The sequence below is a fragment of the Poecilia mexicana genome, unplaced genomic scaffold (assembly GCF_051168715.1).
Source record: "Poecilia mexicana isolate PSO_F unplaced genomic scaffold, ASM5116871v1 scaffold_4, whole genome shotgun sequence".
In the NCBI taxonomy this organism is placed as follows: Eukaryota; Metazoa; Chordata; class Actinopteri; order Cyprinodontiformes; family Poeciliidae; genus Poecilia; species Poecilia mexicana.
The window spans coordinates 3,060,111-3,077,812 of NW_028263373.1; the positions used below are offsets into that span (position 1 = coordinate 3,060,111).

The 17,702-nt window shown below is 40.9% G+C and overlaps 1 protein-coding gene and 1 long non-coding RNA gene across 2 annotated transcripts; both read left to right on the top strand.

The window, feature by feature from the left end:
* Nucleotides 1-1,716: 1,716 nt before the first annotated feature.
* Nucleotides 1,717-2,325, top strand: LOC148159890 (uncharacterized). Its single transcript, XR_015762636.1, has 2 exons — nt 1,717-2,077; nt 2,210-2,325. It is a non-coding gene; the product is annotated as an uncharacterized LOC148159890 (long non-coding RNA).
* A 761-nt stretch (nt 2,326-3,086) lies between these two features.
* LOC106906492 (uncharacterized) lies at nt 3,087-15,611 on the top strand. Its single transcript, XM_014971782.2, has 3 exons — nt 3,087-3,355; nt 5,128-5,214; nt 5,578-15,611. Exon 3 carries the CDS (start codon nt 5,643-5,645, stop codon nt 7,341-7,343), a length of 1,701 nt encoding a protein of 566 aa, XP_014827268.1. The 5' UTR covers nt 3,087-3,355; nt 5,128-5,214; nt 5,578-5,642; the 3' UTR covers nt 7,344-15,611.
* The last annotated feature ends 2,091 nt before the right edge of the window (nt 15,612-17,702 follow it).

Below are 17,702 nucleotides of genomic sequence, written 5' to 3' on the forward strand. Positions count from 1 at the left end.
TACAGTTTTTCAAAAAAGTTACTAAACTAAATGTAGTTGAGTAAAAGTAATGAGCGGCTACCCTCAGAACCTGTCCAGGTTTGTGTTGGCTAGGATGAAAAAGCTCAGCTTCAATATAACAGTCAGGAGCAGCAATGAACCAGGCAACATGGCGGCCAGAAACTGGATAACAAACAGTTCTGTCAGAACCAACCGGATCCAGTCTGGTCTGACGTCACACATGACGTACCGCAGAACCTCTGACTTTCTGTTCCACCAATCATTTCTCTAAATGACCAGGAACATCTCAGGCAATGATTTCCTCCATGGAACCACTTCGCCCCCTGCTGTTTTCTGCAGAAGCTGCGTGGCAGAATGTGGCAATAGCGGTGACTATTAAACTTTTAAATATTGCAACCAACAACCCCACCTGAGATCTTGAACTAGCCAGCGTCTAATATCTCCAAAAAGGCCACGCCAGGTCGGGACAACAAAGAGAGGTGGATCATAATGTTTAAAAAATTAATAGTTTATTTTTTCCAAAAGTTTAAAATAGGCTTACAATAGAATATATACTTTAAAGGAGACAGTTTACAACTTGCACATCAGCTCTTCAGCGGCAAGTTGTTTTCAAACCCAATTAATAACTAAACAAAAAAATTAATACAGAAGAAAAACACTGCAACCCAACAAAGAAAAACATGCAAAGCAACGAACAAACTAAACAACAAAACAAATCAAGCAAGCGATTGACAAATTAAACCTACATGCAAACAAAAAATAGAAAGAAATACAAATTGTAAATAAACGTACTGAAAAATAATAGAGCGACTCACCATAAACGGTTGAACCCTGGCCAAAATAAAGAATAAATCATCAGTTGGGTAAATGACACCCAGCTGAAAAGACAAAGCAAAAGCAGGGACAAAACAACGGCGTTGCGGTGGCTGCGCTCCCCTTGCGCCACGGACCAGGTGCGGCAGGAGGAGGGAGGAAACCACAACAATCCACCGCCAAGTCCAGAACACCTCAGGATCTCGGTTAAGAGCTCCACACGCACTCCAAGAGAGCAAAACGGGAGCACCAACACAACCACAATCCTGAAGACCATTATTTGGTGCTTGAGGAAAGACAGGATCACAGAAGCTCACACAACGCATCTCAACAGCTCAAAACAAATGTGAGCGCGCGCCCCACACCTGCTTTAAAGGGGTACGTTGGTGCCGCCCACCACTCACCTTAAAGGTGAATCCGCACCAACATACCACAAGAAGATTAAACACTAAATCACAGCTTCACTGTGACATAGTTTGGATTATAAATAATGTTTAGTGATGACCGTAGTGAGACCTCTGATGCTCCTGGCCGCTGTGAGTTCTCTGAACAGAGGAGGGCTCCCTCTGCTGGCTAGGACAGGTTCTACATGAACTGACGTCTCCAGGGTGACCCCGCCGTTAGCTGGAGAGGCACCAGCACCTCCTGACCCCTGTAGGGGCAATCTGTGCAGAAAATGGATGGATGCATGGGCGTAGGTTTGGGTAGGGACGGTAGGGACATGTCCCGACCAATATTCACGGGATATGAAAAAGTCCCGACCAATTTTTGCCATATTGGCTCAAAGAACGTGGATCTACGATCTTTGATTAGCAGCAACAGGCGGTGCGCGGAACGGAAGCTTCTTAGTTTGACATTTATTATGAGCCTCCGAGACCGAGTCGGAACGGTGCTGTCGGGGGGGGGGGGGGGGAGTCAGTTGAATCGTCGGACGTTCTTTGATTAGCTGCAAAAGGCGGCGGCTAGCTGGGCACACGCGTCTCCTTCTGAGTCTCCGAGACCATGTCGCCACCAAAAAAGAAAAGGACAGACATTAGAAGTTATTTCGCTACGTCGGCTGTAAGTACAGTGAGTGGACCCATAAGTTAGATATCTATCACGCAACGCATTTGTTGTAAATTCCGGTGTTTAGTAAGGTCAGCACTGAATGTGAGGTAGAATAGGTCTGTTAATTATGTAATATTTTTTCACATAGGATGCTCAGACAGCAGAGCAAGGGGCAGAGCAGAACGATGGAGAGGTGGCTGGAGCTTCAGGGCTCCAGGTGAGGTGTTAGTTCTCAGATATGAAATATACTGTGAAATTATCTCAGTAAATATGGCATTTGAAGTGTTAGTCTTAAATTAAGTTAAGCTAGTGTGAATACAAACCAGGTTACGCTTTGTTTGCTCTATAGGAGGCTGTCAGTGTGAGTGCCAGTGACCAGGGAGTATCCAGAGGATATTTCTTTTGATCTTACTTGTAACGTTTGCTGAATTTTGTAAAGGAAAAAGTAAAGTGTTCTTGAACTGATCTGCTGAGTATGACTGTATCTGGTTGTATACACAAGATGTATGATATGGTTATGGTTGGGGGGAGGGGGTTATTAAGCCAATGTGGTTTCCCCCCCCTTCTCAAAAATGTTCGGTGCTCTTGGGCATTTCACTGTGCTGCGGGGGGGGGGGGGGGGTGTCAAGGTCCCCACCAAAACTTAGACCAAACCTACGCCCTTGGATGGATGGATGACATTTTCTCCCATTTTGAGCCAGAGTAGAACAAAAGCGACAATAACAAATTATTTAAAGATAGATCTAAATGACAATTAAAATATAGAAATATTATTTAAATAATGTAAAAAAAAAAAAAGAAAAAGAAGAGAAAAGAAAAGAAAAGAAAAAGCAGATTTCGGTTCTCAAAATAATGACGAAAAATAAATCACACCACAACGAAACAATACATTTGAGCAGAACATGTTGCTTGTATTGTGTTGTTACTTGTACCGGGTTGAGGGTCCAGAAATGGTACTCAAGTAAAAGTAGCATTATCTTACAATGATGTTATTCAAGTACAAGAAAAACATATCATGTTACTCAACAAAATTTTTCTCCAATGCAACCAGTTACTGCCCATCTCTGGACATGTTCTCTGGTTTTTAGACTTTTAAAACAATTGTCTTACTGTAGCAATAAAGTTTCACTCTTAGTTTTAGATAAAACTATTTATTTTACACATTATGTTTGAAACAGAAGCAAAAAGTAAACACCCTCTGGAAAGTTTCCAGCTGGAAGCGGAACTCAAGGGGCGGTCACTGTTCCTGGTTGAACGCCGTTGAACGTACATCCGGCGGAAATAAATAACATTGCGCTATCAGCGCTATCCTCTGTCTATCGTGTTTTTTTGCTGCTTGAGCTGAATCTATCAGTGTACTGGATTCTTGGGAAACAGGTGGAGAACCGAACCCGGTCCGGAAGAACAAGGTGGTTTAATTGGGCGCGGTTCCGATGAGCTAACGAAACCAAGAGGAGGATCAAGTGTCTAGATGGCGCTGCGGAGGAAACAGAAGGTATCCGTTGTTATTGCCATTTCGGTCTTTTCTTTTTTTTTACTCCGACAGAAAGAAAACTGCAGATAAATAATCAGAATAAATAATGACCCAGCAGATGTTAAAGCAGAAACCAGGAAATTAACCCAGAAACAGGAATATTTTAGCTTCGTCCCCAGGAGGAGGTGTTTCAGATCTACTCACTAGCCTCTGCGCCTGAGGCCGATGTTTATAGAAGCTACGAAGATGCCTGATTAAAACACAAGCACGATAACTGAATTTATTATACAAGATGTGGGATTGTGTTATTTACAGGGAAAATATTGCATTTTATTGATAATTCAGTTGTGTATTTGCAATACTGTGAATATTTTTTCAGTTCTTGCTGTTTTTTGTAATCTACAAGTTTCTGTTCATTTAGCAGATTGTAGCAAGAGAGAATCAGGTTTAGAAGATGGCTTTACGCTCCATCTGGGAAACGGCTGCCGTACGTAGGTTCCCATCATACTAAGTCACAATTGGCGGCAGAGGCTTTAAAAAGGAGATAATATAAATATCTACAGCAGAGGCCACAAGTTTACATACGCCCCAAAAAACGCATGCACCTTTTTCCCTCCCTGTCTGAAGTGAAATCAGATCAAACGTCTCTTGTTTTAGCTATAATGAGCAAAAGGGTTGGGACTCCTAAGTGTCTCCATGATGTTTTTGAAGAGGGCTAAATAAAAACCCAGATGGGAAGCAGGACTGTAATTAGTTTTATAAAAGTGAATGATTCACAACAGGAAGGTCAAACATGGATATAAACATACATAAAACACAAATAATTCAGACTCATCTTTTAGTCTGTTTGCTTCCTTTTCTAAAGTTAGGTTTAGGGTTAGGTTAGGTTTTTATTTAAAAAGTGTTTTTACAAATATTTAAAATGTCATCACTTTGACAGTTTAATATGAGACAGTTCATCTGTGGAAAAAAAAATTGAGCAATGCTACTATTAGCATCTACAGAAATGCACCGCCCCCGGTCAGAAACAACCAATCGGAGCCAAGAGGAGGGTCTTGGCTCTGTCAATCAAACTCATGTATGTGGTGCTTAATGTGCTAGGAGGAGAAACAATTTACCCGTCCAGGAAAACAGTTTATCCTCTGTCATCAGTGGCTATGCTAACAAGCCGTAGCATTCATGACAGGCACTGCTGTAGTGAACCAGCTGTAGCATAGCAGAGAGAGGGAGGGAGGGCGTGAGCAGCATGTCCATGTGAGTGATTAACAGCGCTAAAGCCCTCCTGGTTTTGCTTAGTATTTCTGCAGTTAGCACTGGGAGACGGCAGACGAGCCTGATTTCCTGTCTCACAATAAACTGAGGGTGAGACAGGCTTCTGTCCTGTTCAGAAGCTGGAGCAGCGAAATTCTTCCTGCCATGTTTAAAGAGCAAATGTTATTAGACACTACAGTACCCTCAACTAAATAAATATAAATCTGCAGCATGACTACATTGTCCTACATGATCCAAAAATGAGACACTGCCACTGCCTGCAGCGCCTTCAAAATAAGAGCATGTTTTCAAATATGAAAGCAACATATTCAGATTAATGAGTATAAAAATTACTTCAGGAATATTTGGTTTGTAATTTCCATATTGACTGTTTGAGGGAAAATAACGGACTGGATCCTCCTGACATTCCCGCATTTTGAGACTATTGTAGTGATAAAAACTTCATCACTGTGAAACATTCCTTATAAATATTTCAACCTGGCTTGTTTGTTGACCTTTTTGACATTTTGTGCTTTCCACAGGATCCTGTTAACAAGAAGAACTTCCTGTGTCTGGACATCAACTTCCTGTGTGTTAAAATTATCTAAGAAGGAAACATCACGTCTCAGGTCTTTATGTTCACTAATTCACTCAATAAATGTTCAGAATTAGATGCAACTTTGAGGAATTAAGACAACTGAAAAAAATAATGAAAAATAAAATTATTTCCCCCCAAAATTCTGACTTTTGTCTTATAATTCAGATTTTTTCAGAGTTCTGACGTTAATTGGCCAAAAGAACTTAAATTGAAATATTCTGAGATAGAAGTTGAAATTCAGAACAAAAGTTAAAATTCTTTTTAAGTGGCCCCAATGCTCTTGTGTGTATATAACAGCAGATTATTGGTGATACATTTATTGTTTCTGTGATCTGCAACAATAAAATGTTATTAAGGTTGCAGTTTTATTTTCTCATGTCTTGCTGTGATTCAGCTCTGCCTCTTACTGTGGAGGAAGAGAGACTCTACTGTTGACCCAAAGATCCCAGACGACCTGAGATGAATGAGGAACAGGAGGAACCAGAACCACAACAGATGAAGGAACCAGAAGCTCAACTCGGAGAGGAAGAAGAGGATGAAGGGTTGCTTGTAGTGAAGCAGGAGAGCAGCAGCTCTGTGGTGAGCCCTGCTGACCTGGGAATAGTCCATACAGATCCGGAACCGGAGCAGATGATGGAAATGAAGGAGGAGCAGGAGGACATCTGCTGCTACCAGCAGGTTGTAGTGAAGGAGGAGACCGAAACCTTCATGATACCAGTCCATGACCCCATGGACCCAGAACCAAACCAGAACCAGTTCTCCCCCGAAGCCCAAAACGCATTCAGATCCCAGACGGACCAGAACTCACGTGAGAGATGTTGGATGTCCAGGAGCCATGAGGACAACTCAAAGTCCAAGAGACGTAAGACAGATGTGTCCTGTGATGTGTGTGGTAAAAGTTTCAGGCAGCACAGGTACTTGACTGCTCACCTGAGGACTCACACAGGTGAGAAACCTTTTTCATGTCAGTCTTGTGGGAAAAGTTTCCTCAGGCAGCCAGACCTGACTCTGCACATGAAAACCCACACTGGTGAGAAGTCCTTCCAATGTCCGGTGTGCGGTAAAGGTTTCATCCAGAAAACCACCTTAAGTTACCACATGAGAACGCACACAGGAGAGAGGCCACACAGCTGTGAATTCTGTGGTAAATCCTTCATACAGAGGAGTGATTTGACTTGCCACCTTAGGACTCACACAGGTGAGAAACCGTATCAGTGTGAGGTGTGTCAGAAATCTTTTGGACACAGCAGTGACTTCACTCGCCACAGGAGGACACACATGGCTGAGAAACCTTTCTCATGTGTGACCTGTGGGAGAGCCTTTAACAAGCAGTCTAAGCTGAGTCGTCACCTGAGAGTTCACGCAGGCAGTAAGATGTATTCCTGTGAGTCGTGTGATAAATCTTTCAGGCGGAGTTGTGACTTTGTGCGTCACCTGAGGACTCACACAGGAGAGAAACCGTTTAATTGTGAATTGTGTGACAAATCTTTCAGACAAAATGGCGACCTGACACGTCACATGAGAACTCACACAGGTGAGAAGCCATCTTCGTGTTCAGTGTGTGGTAAAAGCTTCAGTGAGTACAGCAGCATGCTCAGACATATGAGGACTCACACTGGGGAGAAACCGTACATCTGCAAGGTGTGTGGGAAGCTTTTCCGCTTCGGCGGGCATTTGACCGTTCACTTGAGAACCCACACAGGTGAGAAGCCATGTTGCTGTAAAGTGTGTGGTAAATCATTCAGTGACTGCAGCAGCATGTCCAGACACATGAGGACTCACACTGGGGAGAAGTCGTATGCTTGTGAAGTGTGTGATAAGTCTTTTAGGCAGAGGAACGATTTGACCCGTCATCATAGAACTCACACAGGAGAGAAACCTTTCCAGTGTCTGGCTTGCGGTAAAGGTTTTGTCCAGAAAACAACCTTGAGGTATCACATGATGACCCACACTGGAGAGAAGCCTTACCCCTGTCAGCTATGCAGCAAATCCTTCAGACAGAGAAACGATCTGACCCGTCACCTTAGAACCCACACAGGAGAGAAACCGTATAGCTGTGCATTATGTGACAAGCCTTTCAGACAGAGTAATGATTTGGCTCGTCACATGAAGACTCACACAGGTGAGGATCTAAGCTGTGTGGTTGATCAGTCAGATTAAGGTGGACTGATGTGTGAAGAACTGAATCTAGAGATGATCTGGAAGTTTCAAGATAAAGACTATTTATTATTATTAACAGCTGAAAGTCAGTTGAATTTAGAAAATACTCAGAAACATGGTGCTGCGTTGTTCAGTTAGTAGAGCGCAGCAGCTGCAGTCGTTAGCGTAGCTGTCCTAGGTTCAGTTCCCGGTCTCTGTCTCCTCTCTCCTCCCTGTTTCCTGTCCATCAACGGTTGAGGGAACCAAACCAGAGTCAAAAAAGAATTGAATTTATGAACTTTCTGTTTCCACAACTGTCATGAGATTGTCTAAGTGCAACATTTATAATTATTAAGCTGTTATGATGAATATTGAGACTCTAATCTTTCTCCTGCCAGATACCGAAGGAAGATGGCTTAGTTTACATCTGGGATGTAGGATAAAATCCTTAAAATCTTTTATAAAAGTCCTTCAACATCAAGAAGCTGTGGTCCAGGAGTTCAGAGATGAGTCTGATCCACTTTAATGTCTCAGAATGATAATTTTTCTAACTGGTGAAGGTCACAAAACCAGTGTGACCAGCAGCCGGTCTGGTCAGAGGGCGACTTTACTGGGCGGGGCTCCGTGAGTCTGAACGGCACCTTCTGAGATTCAAACTGTCACATTTGATGTTTTTTCTTGTGTCTTCACTTCACTCATCTATAAATTAAATAAGTGATTATTAACAGATAATCATCTAATGTAATCATTTAATTTGTTGATTTTGAGGTTTTTAGATTTTACATATGTTCATAAATACCTCATCCTTTCATGAAGTTTGCAATTTCCCTGAGTCAGGAACAGCTGTCAAACATTAAAGATGGATTTTATAAAAAAAAAAAAATTCCCTTCTCGCCCTCTGCGGGTGGAGAGAGAGAGAGAGAGAGTTCCTCTCTCTCTCTCTCTCTCTCTCTCTCTCTCTCTCTCTACCAGAGGCCTGGGAGCTTCAGGTTCTCCTCCAGTATCTTGGCTGTGCCTAGAACTGCACATTTCTGGACTGAGATGTCTGATGTTGTTCCTGGGATCTGTTTGAGCCACTGCTCCAGTTTGGGGGTGACTGCCCCGAGGGCCCCGATGACCACAGGCACCACTGTGGTCTTCACCTTCCAGGCCTTCTCCAGTTCCTCTCTGAGGCCCTGGTATTTCTCCAGTTTCTCCTTTTTCCTGATGTTGTGGTCACTTGGTATTGCTACATCCACCACAACGGCTTTCCTCTGTTCTTTATCCACCACCACAATGTCCGGTTGGTTCTCCATTACCATCTTGTCTGTCTGGATCTGGAAGTCCCACAGGATCTTAGCTCGGTCATTCTCCACCACCTTTGGGGGTGTTCCCCACTTCAATCTCGGGGCTTCCAGTCCATATATATATATATAAATACAGACACCTTGCATGTTATCATTTACGTATGGAAATTATTCAAACAACCCTGGAGGGCAAAAAGACTTTTACATGCCATTTACAGCTGCGCTGCTTCGCTGCAATAATTACGGTAATTCAATGAAACTTGGAAATGTAGGTATTATTAATTTAGTGCTATGATCCAAAGCAAAGGGAAAAACCGAAGCACAACTCCAAACCACTTCTTTTTCGCTCTGTGTATCGGTCAAGCTACACGCAAACTCGCTGCCATAGCAACTGAAACAACGCCACTTTATGTTAGGATTCATCACCAAAAAACAAAACACTCAAACATTTCCCACATAAAGAACAAAAAAGAACAAAACATCCAGTCTGTTGCAGCAGGATGTGGTAGATTAGCTACCACTGCTATTAGCTAAGCTAACAGCAGTTTGCAGGTTATGTTTCATTTCTGAATTCTTTACACATACAAACTAGCCCACAAAACGCACATTTAATTAAAAACCTAAACAAAAATGTTATTCCTGTCTTACCTTTACTCATAGTAAATGAGGTTCATTCTGCACAAAAATATCCGTTCTTCCAAAGCCAAGTCTATCCTCGACATCCCAAACGCTTTTAGAACTGCGAACTGGATCTGGCTTTGTGGTTTGAGTGGCAAAACCACAAAATCCCATGAGTCCACACAGTGCCACAAGTTGAGAAAATAAGGAAGGAAAGCAGAAAAGGCAGTTTCTTATGATGAGACGTTCCTTGGGACAAAACTTACAGACTCTCATGGTTTCTAGCAGGACATCCACAGCTGGTCTTTCCGTTTGAGAGGAGCGGTACTCTTCTGTCTCGAAGCAAACTTTTCAGCTGCGTTGATGGTCTTTAGTTATTATTTCCTACTTCAATTGAAAATCCACCTTAGAAAACTGTTTAAGTGTAGAAATGTAGTCATACATGTTGACGTGGGAAGAGAGGGGGAAACTTTAAATATATCGCTGCATTTCACTCATTTACTGGCTAGCTCACTGTAGCCATACAGTAAATGTGTGGGATCATGAGCGCCCCCTGCCATGAGGCCAGAGAACTGCCTGCCTCACCTCGATTCTGTTCTCTGCCGTTTCTGATCGCTCTTCAGCACACGAATCACGTTACACACCCAGTTGGTGACAAAAACACTCGCTGTTCATTATTTATAAGCTAAATTATGGAAAATCAGTTCATATTGTTAACTGTTCTTGCTTCTGTCTTCTGACTGTAGTCCGAAAACACCAGTGGTGGGAAGTAACGAAGTACTTCGTTACTGTACTTAAGTACAATTTTCATTTATCTGTACTTTACTTAAGTAGATTTAATAATGGATACTTTCTACTTTTACTCCACTACATTTTACAGTAAGTATCTGTACTTTCTACTTCACTACATTTCTACTAAACCGTCCCGTTACTCGTTACATCCAAGTCGCGTTGCGCTTTTTGTCCGTTAAAATGTGACGTTCAGGGTTTTAAGGTGGCGCCGTAAAATCCGAGCAATAACGTGACTTAGTGTCTGTTGTCACCCATCGCCTCCACCTTAACTCGCACGCGGAGCTCCAGACATGCGCAGTGGTTTCCTCTGAGCGGGAGAAGATGTCTAACTAATCGATAATAACTGCATAAATCATAAGATATGGCGACATGTAAAACCAGCAGCGCTTCGCTTTCACGGTGGGACTGAGTCCAACTTTTAGCGTCACTGGGAAGGAAAGCTTAAAGAAAGGTAAGATCTGTGGACGTGATGCTAGCAAAGCTAGCTGTACTGAGACATGTTGCATCTGCGATGAAAACAGTTGTCACTCATGCGCTGAATTATTGTGTGGAGGTGTTGACTGAGGTGTTGCATATATGGGACAACGCTGTGACCAAAGTCTGCATTGATATGACATTCAGGAACGATCAGATTCTTCTTTACTAAGGTTGATGGGACTGAAGCCTCACTGAGAGACGTTCTGTGTTCTTGTAATGCTCTGCGTGTGTACACTGCAGTAGCTATTATTTTATTTCCTTTAAAAAAATGTGTATATATATATATACACATATAGAGAGAGAGATTTATTTAATTGGCGAATAAATAAAACAAGGACGTAAGAACAGCATGCTCACTGCTCTTTGTTTTCGTCTCCTGTCATGGCAGCAGACATTACAGCAGGAGGGAGGATGAGAACAGTCACCTCCTTCTGCTTGGTTACTTCTTGCTTGTTGCGCCTCGGACAGTGTTCATAGTTGAGTGTTGTTTACAGTTAATTACTGTGTTTAATGGTGCAGACAGTTGTGGTTTCTGACATGGGTAATATGGGCAACCGCCCAGGGCGTTAATTTTTTTAGGGATGGCAGGAGAGCTCTGTGGATTGTGGCACAGAGATGAAAGCAAAACAGAATGAAGAAGAGTTTGAATTGATACTGGTTAAATGTATTTCAGCTCTAAGTATTTAATATCTAGGTGTTTTATGGAAATGTGGATCTTTCAGATCAATTTGAGAAGCAATTTTGAAGGTAAAACTTTATTTTATTGCGTCATGTAGCGCGGGGTGCTGGTCTTGACTTGGTCTGGGGTTCGGTGGTCTAGACTACAACTCTGCTACTGGCTCCTGGTTGCATGTCCCCCACCCACCTTCTTTTCATCCCCTTTCTGTTGGATTTCTTTCAAAATAAAAGCCACTAGCTGCAAAAAAAGTGAAGTTCATGCTAAGTTAGGACAGGAGACCAGATGTTTCCATCCCTGAAATTATGATGCGCAGAATCACATGTCTAAGTCTAAACTATGTTACAGAGTAAACATAATAAAAAGCTGCTTTATCTGTGGCATTGTTCATTAAAATGGTGCATTACTGATTTATTCAAATTAAATAAGATCGGTTCACTTAATGATATTGTATTAGCAATTCAGCAAGTACTTTTACTTTTAATACTTAAGTATTTTTAAAAGCCAGTACTTTTTTACTTGTACTTAAGTACAAATGTTAATGTGGTACTTTTACTTTTACTTGAGTACATTTTTTGAGTACTTTCTCCACCACTGCCCATGACTACTAAAAACTCATACACACTAAATACTAAAATTGCACATTTTATACTACTAAAATGTCACACATTTTTTTTTCTCACCTGCCTACATAAAGGACTAAGATTGCACATATAAACTAATAAAATATTGCACGCACATGCATTTTTCTCTCTCACACACAGAGCATACAGACATACTATTCTGAATGATGGGTCGAAAATGTGTGTAAACCAACACTAGGCTGAATGAATGAATTAATGAATTAATGGGGATGAAACTTGGATTTTTCTGTGTGAGAGACTAACTTTGTATGTGTGAGAGTGTCACAGAAGATCAGATCCAAATTCTGCCCCTCATAATTGGGAGATCTCACACATACAAGAAATGAGTTCCTCACACAGAGAAATTCAAGTCTCATTCATTCATTCATTCATTCATTCAGCCTAGTGTTAGTTCACACACGCACACATTTTCGACCTATCATTCAGAATAGTGTGTCTGTATGCTTTGTGTGCAATATTTTATTAGTTTATATGTGCAATATTAGTCTCTTATTTATGTCAGAGAAATTGTATGTGTGTGATATGTGAATAGTGTATATGTGTAATTTTAATATTGTGTGTGTGTGTGTGTGTGTGTGTGTGTGTGTGTGTGTACAGGTCTTTAGTAGTGTGTGAGAGACAAAACATGGTTTTTGTCCTAATTGGCTCCTCATACTACACTACTTTTCTTGAATAGTCTGAAAAACCGGTGCACCCGGAGAAAAATGTTCCTTCCCATTTACAGTGTGTTAAAGAAAAAAACAATGTTCAGTACAGGGTTAATTAATGAGTGAATCTAAATTTGGTTGATCTGAACAGTTGACTTGGCAGGTGGTCATTTTCTTGTATGGAGAAAACTCCAGTTTTCTCTGGTATGGAGAAAACTCCAGTTTTCTCTGGTATGGAGAAAACTCCAGTTTTCTCTGGTATGGAGAGGCCAGATTGTCTCTCCATGAATGTAAGATGTTAAATTTTGTGATATGCTGAATAAAAAGCCCCGCTGGGCTCCGAGGGTTAAAGCCTGGCCACCAGGTGTAAATGCCTCTTGGATCTTATACTCACACCTCATAATATTCTGTTGCCTTTAATCGATAATTCGGGAACGTTACTGTTCCCATCTGTAGTGGCTTTCCTGCCAGGTTGCCCGTTGCCCGTTTTCCCGCTCGGTTTCTGGGAGAAATACTGCCTGCCCGCTGGTTTAAAAGGTGGCATTTTAGGCTTCGGTTTTGGCTCTGGCTTATACTCCAACTGTCCGGGTGTTGTGAAGTCGTCTTTAAAGTCTGGCTGTATCTTGCCTTCACCAAGAATCAAAATTCTTTGATTGCTAATTGACTGTGTTTTGGGTGTCTGCAGGGTTATTTTGTCAGTGGTGGACGGTAGAAGTTCGAGTGTTTTATTGGTGGTTTGTGTCTCAAATTTGCTTTGAACTTTAGGCCCTTCCAAAACAATATAACCTCCTACCTTAGCCACTTTGTTCTTCATGGATTCCTTAAAATTCTCGTGTTTCATCCTCTCACTGAGGTACAGCTCTCTCAATTTCGATCCTTGCCTGGTAACTTCTCTGATGTGTTGTTGATCCTTCTCCCTGCTTTTGGTTAGAACCTTTATTTGACCATTTAAGGATCGATTTTCTTTCCTCAGGTCTCTAATTATAAAATCAGACACTGCGTGGTCAAAACCTTTTTTCACAACCACTGCCTCTCTCTCCTGTTTAGCCTGTATCTCCAGGAGCTTGCTCACCTGGCGATCTTTTTTCAACAGCCGGTTTACTAATTCCTTGTTTCGCTCTTTCTCCTCAGCTAATACGCCGGAAGTTAGATCGATCCTTGCTTTAAACTCTAGCTTGGTTCTATCTATGGCTTCCTCCATTGGAGTTTTTTTAAGTTTCTTCTCAATAGCTTTTCTTTCCTTCTCTCCGTCTTTCAGCTGCATTTCCAGAGTTCTTATCTTGCTCTCAAGAAGTCTGGACTTCTCCTTTTCATTGAAAATGTCAGTGTTCTTCATGCCGATTTTGTTATTTTTCCGGGACACCTCAATCTCAAGTTTTTTCACTTCATTCTGATACTTTTCAATCTTCATTTTGCATGCTGGGATTAGAGACATCACATGCTTTTTTTCTGCCAACAACTTGTCAATCTGCTGTTTTGAGTCTCTGATGACTTTTTTAAAAGTGGTTTGAAGCTCTTTCACTTTGTTTTTATATTGCTTTATGTCTGACAACAACTGATTCCTCTGTGAGCCGCGTTGCTCTATCTCTTGTTTTAACTTTGGGATTTGCTCAGTTTCCAGGTATTTGTTCTGTTTCAGAGACCAATTTAGGTCTTTGGTGATTGAATCGATTTTCTCCTGTAAAAGCCCGATTTGCTTATGAGCATTTTCCAAATCCTGCTGTCTTGTGCTCTCCTTGATTAATGTTCCAGCTCTTTCCCTAAACCTGTTTAGCCAGTCCAGAACCAAGACAACCAGCTCGTCTCTAGTCATTTGTCTAATTTGTGACTTTGTTAACAAATCGCTGTCAGTTGACAACATGTTGATGGTCCGAGCGTCGTATCGAAAAATCTACGAAACAAAAGCAATATTAAATCCAAGACGGAAAAAACGTACTTCGTGTGACTTTAATTCAGATGCAGTACATTCAAGTGTTATGTCTTTTGTGACATCATAACACTGTGACATCATCAGATTCCATCATTGGGATAATTTGATGCTGCTATGTTGCTAGGCAACATCAAAGCCAGCTGCAGTAAAACCTAAAAGACAGTTACAACTCTAGCTGTAGGATTTAGGAATGTTGTATACACAAATATCACAATTAAGTAATTATTAGCTTTATTATTTTCCTTGTCTAATCAAGGAATGATTCTTTTTAATTGAATTTGAATCAGTGACGTATTATGCAGTGTGAGGGTTCTTACACAAACCAGGCAGAGAGACGCTGAATGGAACTGACAAATAATCTTAATTTATTACAAAAAAGTTCAAAAATAATTCAACAATAAGGAACTGGGCCCAAAAACTGAGGTCAACATAACAAACTACAACTCAGGTGGTAACACAAAGAACTCAAGCTCAAAACTGACCTAACAAGACATGAGGGGAACTTAAATAGTGGCTGATCAGACCACGGCTGACACACAAGGGCTAATTAAACATACAAAAACTTAAACAAATACTGGTCAATACAATACCAAATCTTTAAATTAAACAAACATTAGAATGAAACATTAAAGAAATAGTCAAATTAAACTGAAGAAAACCAAATTTCCTCGTCCCCTGGCAAACGGATGGAACGGCCCGCGGAGGAGGTTTGCCAGCTGGACGTCGATCAGCCGGAGCTCTTCTGGACCCTCCAGCAGCTCCAAAGGAAACTGGTAACTCAAGCAAATACATTAATTTGTTGCTTTTAACAAAAATATAAAGAACTGACAAGTAAAGTTAACTAAATGTGTGCACTGCAAACAGTTAGCTCAAAAGTCAAGCTAATTAAAATCATTTTCAAAAATAAAAATCTAAACTATTCACTAATTAATGTCTAAATTAATATTAAGGATGAACAAAACAAACAGTTTCCATTCAGGTCTGTGTGACAGTAGCTGTCACATGCAGATATATTTTTTATTTTTGACTTTTCTTTACGTTTCTGTGCCTGTTGAGTCTCTGTGTTGTCCTGTCTACCTCTATGATTGCTCCCAGCTGTGTCTCGTTCCCCTGATTATCCTGTGTATTTAATCCCGTCCTTTTAACTCATGTAAAGCACTTTGAATTGCCTTGTTCCTCAAAATATGCAATATAAATAAAATTACTTTACCTTTTTGCACTTATTGCATTTCCGTCATTTTATTTTGTATAATACATGATTGACTTTCGGCTTTTAACTTGATGCTTTTATTTTGATAAGACAGCTGCCTTTGTGTATAATATAGAACAGCAGCTTAACAACAGAACGGAAGTCATGTTGCACAGAGTTAGTAAAACTGATCTTATTTGTTTGTTTTGTAAACAAGGATATTCTTTTATTGATTGATTGGAATAAATTTGCTTTATTGTATAGGAATACTGATTTGGGTTTTGAATAAGAGTCGATATTTTAGTGGTGAAGGTTATTTTTAGTTGGTACATCACGGTTGTCAGAGCGTGTTCTGTAGCTTCCACTGTCCTTTAGTGTTTGAGCAGCTCTTACGATGAAACTCTGGGTTTACTTCCAATAAACCTCACTGTTCACCAGGAAAGCCAGAATCCTTCATTTGAGGCGGTCTGCTACATTTAGTATTTTGTAAATTACTCTCCTATTTTCACCACTGTATTTTCCATGAGATCACCAATAAATATCAGCAACATTGAAAATATGGTTAAATGCAGTTGCTGTGTGCAGCTCAGTGATATAAATGACATTATTTCTGTTGAGTTAATGGCGTCCTGAAGAAACCTGTGTCAAATAGAAACGTTTTTCATTAGTGATGAAGGCTCTGTCATCAAGTCTCAGCCATAAACTACCTAAAAAAGTTTTTTTATTATCATTTTTGTGGTTAACGCAGTAGAACCAAGAAATATTGCGATAAAACTCAAAATAACCCAGTAACAGTCTAACCAGCTTGCCCTTCTGAAGACCAACGTCTTCAGAAGGGCAAAAATATTTAGTGTAATTTTATTTAGATGTGAATGAAAAGATAGAAAATAAACTATGTGTTCCCCGTTTAACAGACTTTATTCAATATATTTTTCCATAACGGTATGATTTGTGTTAAAGTGCCTTCTGAAAACCCTAAGGGAACAGTTCCCTTACTGTTGGCTTCATTAAAATTCAGACTAGTCACAAACAGTCATTGATAACATCCAGTACACACATAACAGTATTATATATGCAATTGTGCTGTTCACATATGGTCCCTAATTACCATAAATATGCTGTTAACATATATCTTATATAATACACATCCATTTACAATGGAAGACAGAAAAACCAACCGTCGTACGAGATATTCCACTTGGCCCCTGCAACACTGAGAATATCAGTAATATGTATTAAAATGAATCCACTATACAACGGTAAATGCATTCGGTCAGATGCATAACTTTCTCCCCAGTCTCCAGAGGAGAGCACATTCTCACAGCCTTGTGCTTCTTGCTAAAACAGGCCTGGCACAACGGCCAGAGGATCAAATGGATTCATTCTTAATCTCAGAACATTCAGGCCAACCACTCATTCACAGAAATCAACAAATAATAGAAATTGCATTATGCCTCAATAACTTTTTTTTACATTTAATTTTTACAAACATCTAGACTCTATAAGAGGTTTCACACAAGAGAAATGGATGCTGTGGTCCTGGTTCTCTTTCTTTGGCAGAAAACGCCACTATATAAATAAACTTCATTCTGCTGAGTATTTTACAAACGTATTACAACGTAATGCAGAGAAAGACGACGCCACATTGAAATAAATGAATCTGCAAATGCTGGAAGCTAAATGAATATGTTCCAGGGCCAAAGCAAGACTGGACTTCAGAGTGAACTCCCTCACCTGCCTGTGTGAACATGAACCAGGCGGTGGCACTGAGGTGGTAACGGGTCAATCTAATAGCTTCAGCTTAACAATTACAGGCGTTCAGACTTTGTCCTAACTGCTCCGGTCGCCGTCTCCACGCTGCCACACACCGTCTCTCAGTTGCTCCAATAGCATGCGGGTTACAGCACGCAGCGCCCCCTTCTGACCGGAGGACTGCTGTCACACATCTTCCTCACCCCCACACACAACATACACACTGCTTACTCAGCTCCTTATCCTAATACAGGGGAGGGCAGCTCCAGGCCTGGAGGACCTGGAGGGCCTGGAGGACCTGGAGGACCTGGAGGACCTCCTGCAACCTTTAGATGTGTCTCTACTTCAACACACCTGAGTCAAACACTG

Coding starts and splice junctions, on each gene's coding strand:
- LOC106906492 (XM_014971782.2), top strand. CDS start 5,643: ATGAATGAGGAACAGGAGGAACCAGAACCACAACAGATGAAGGAACCA.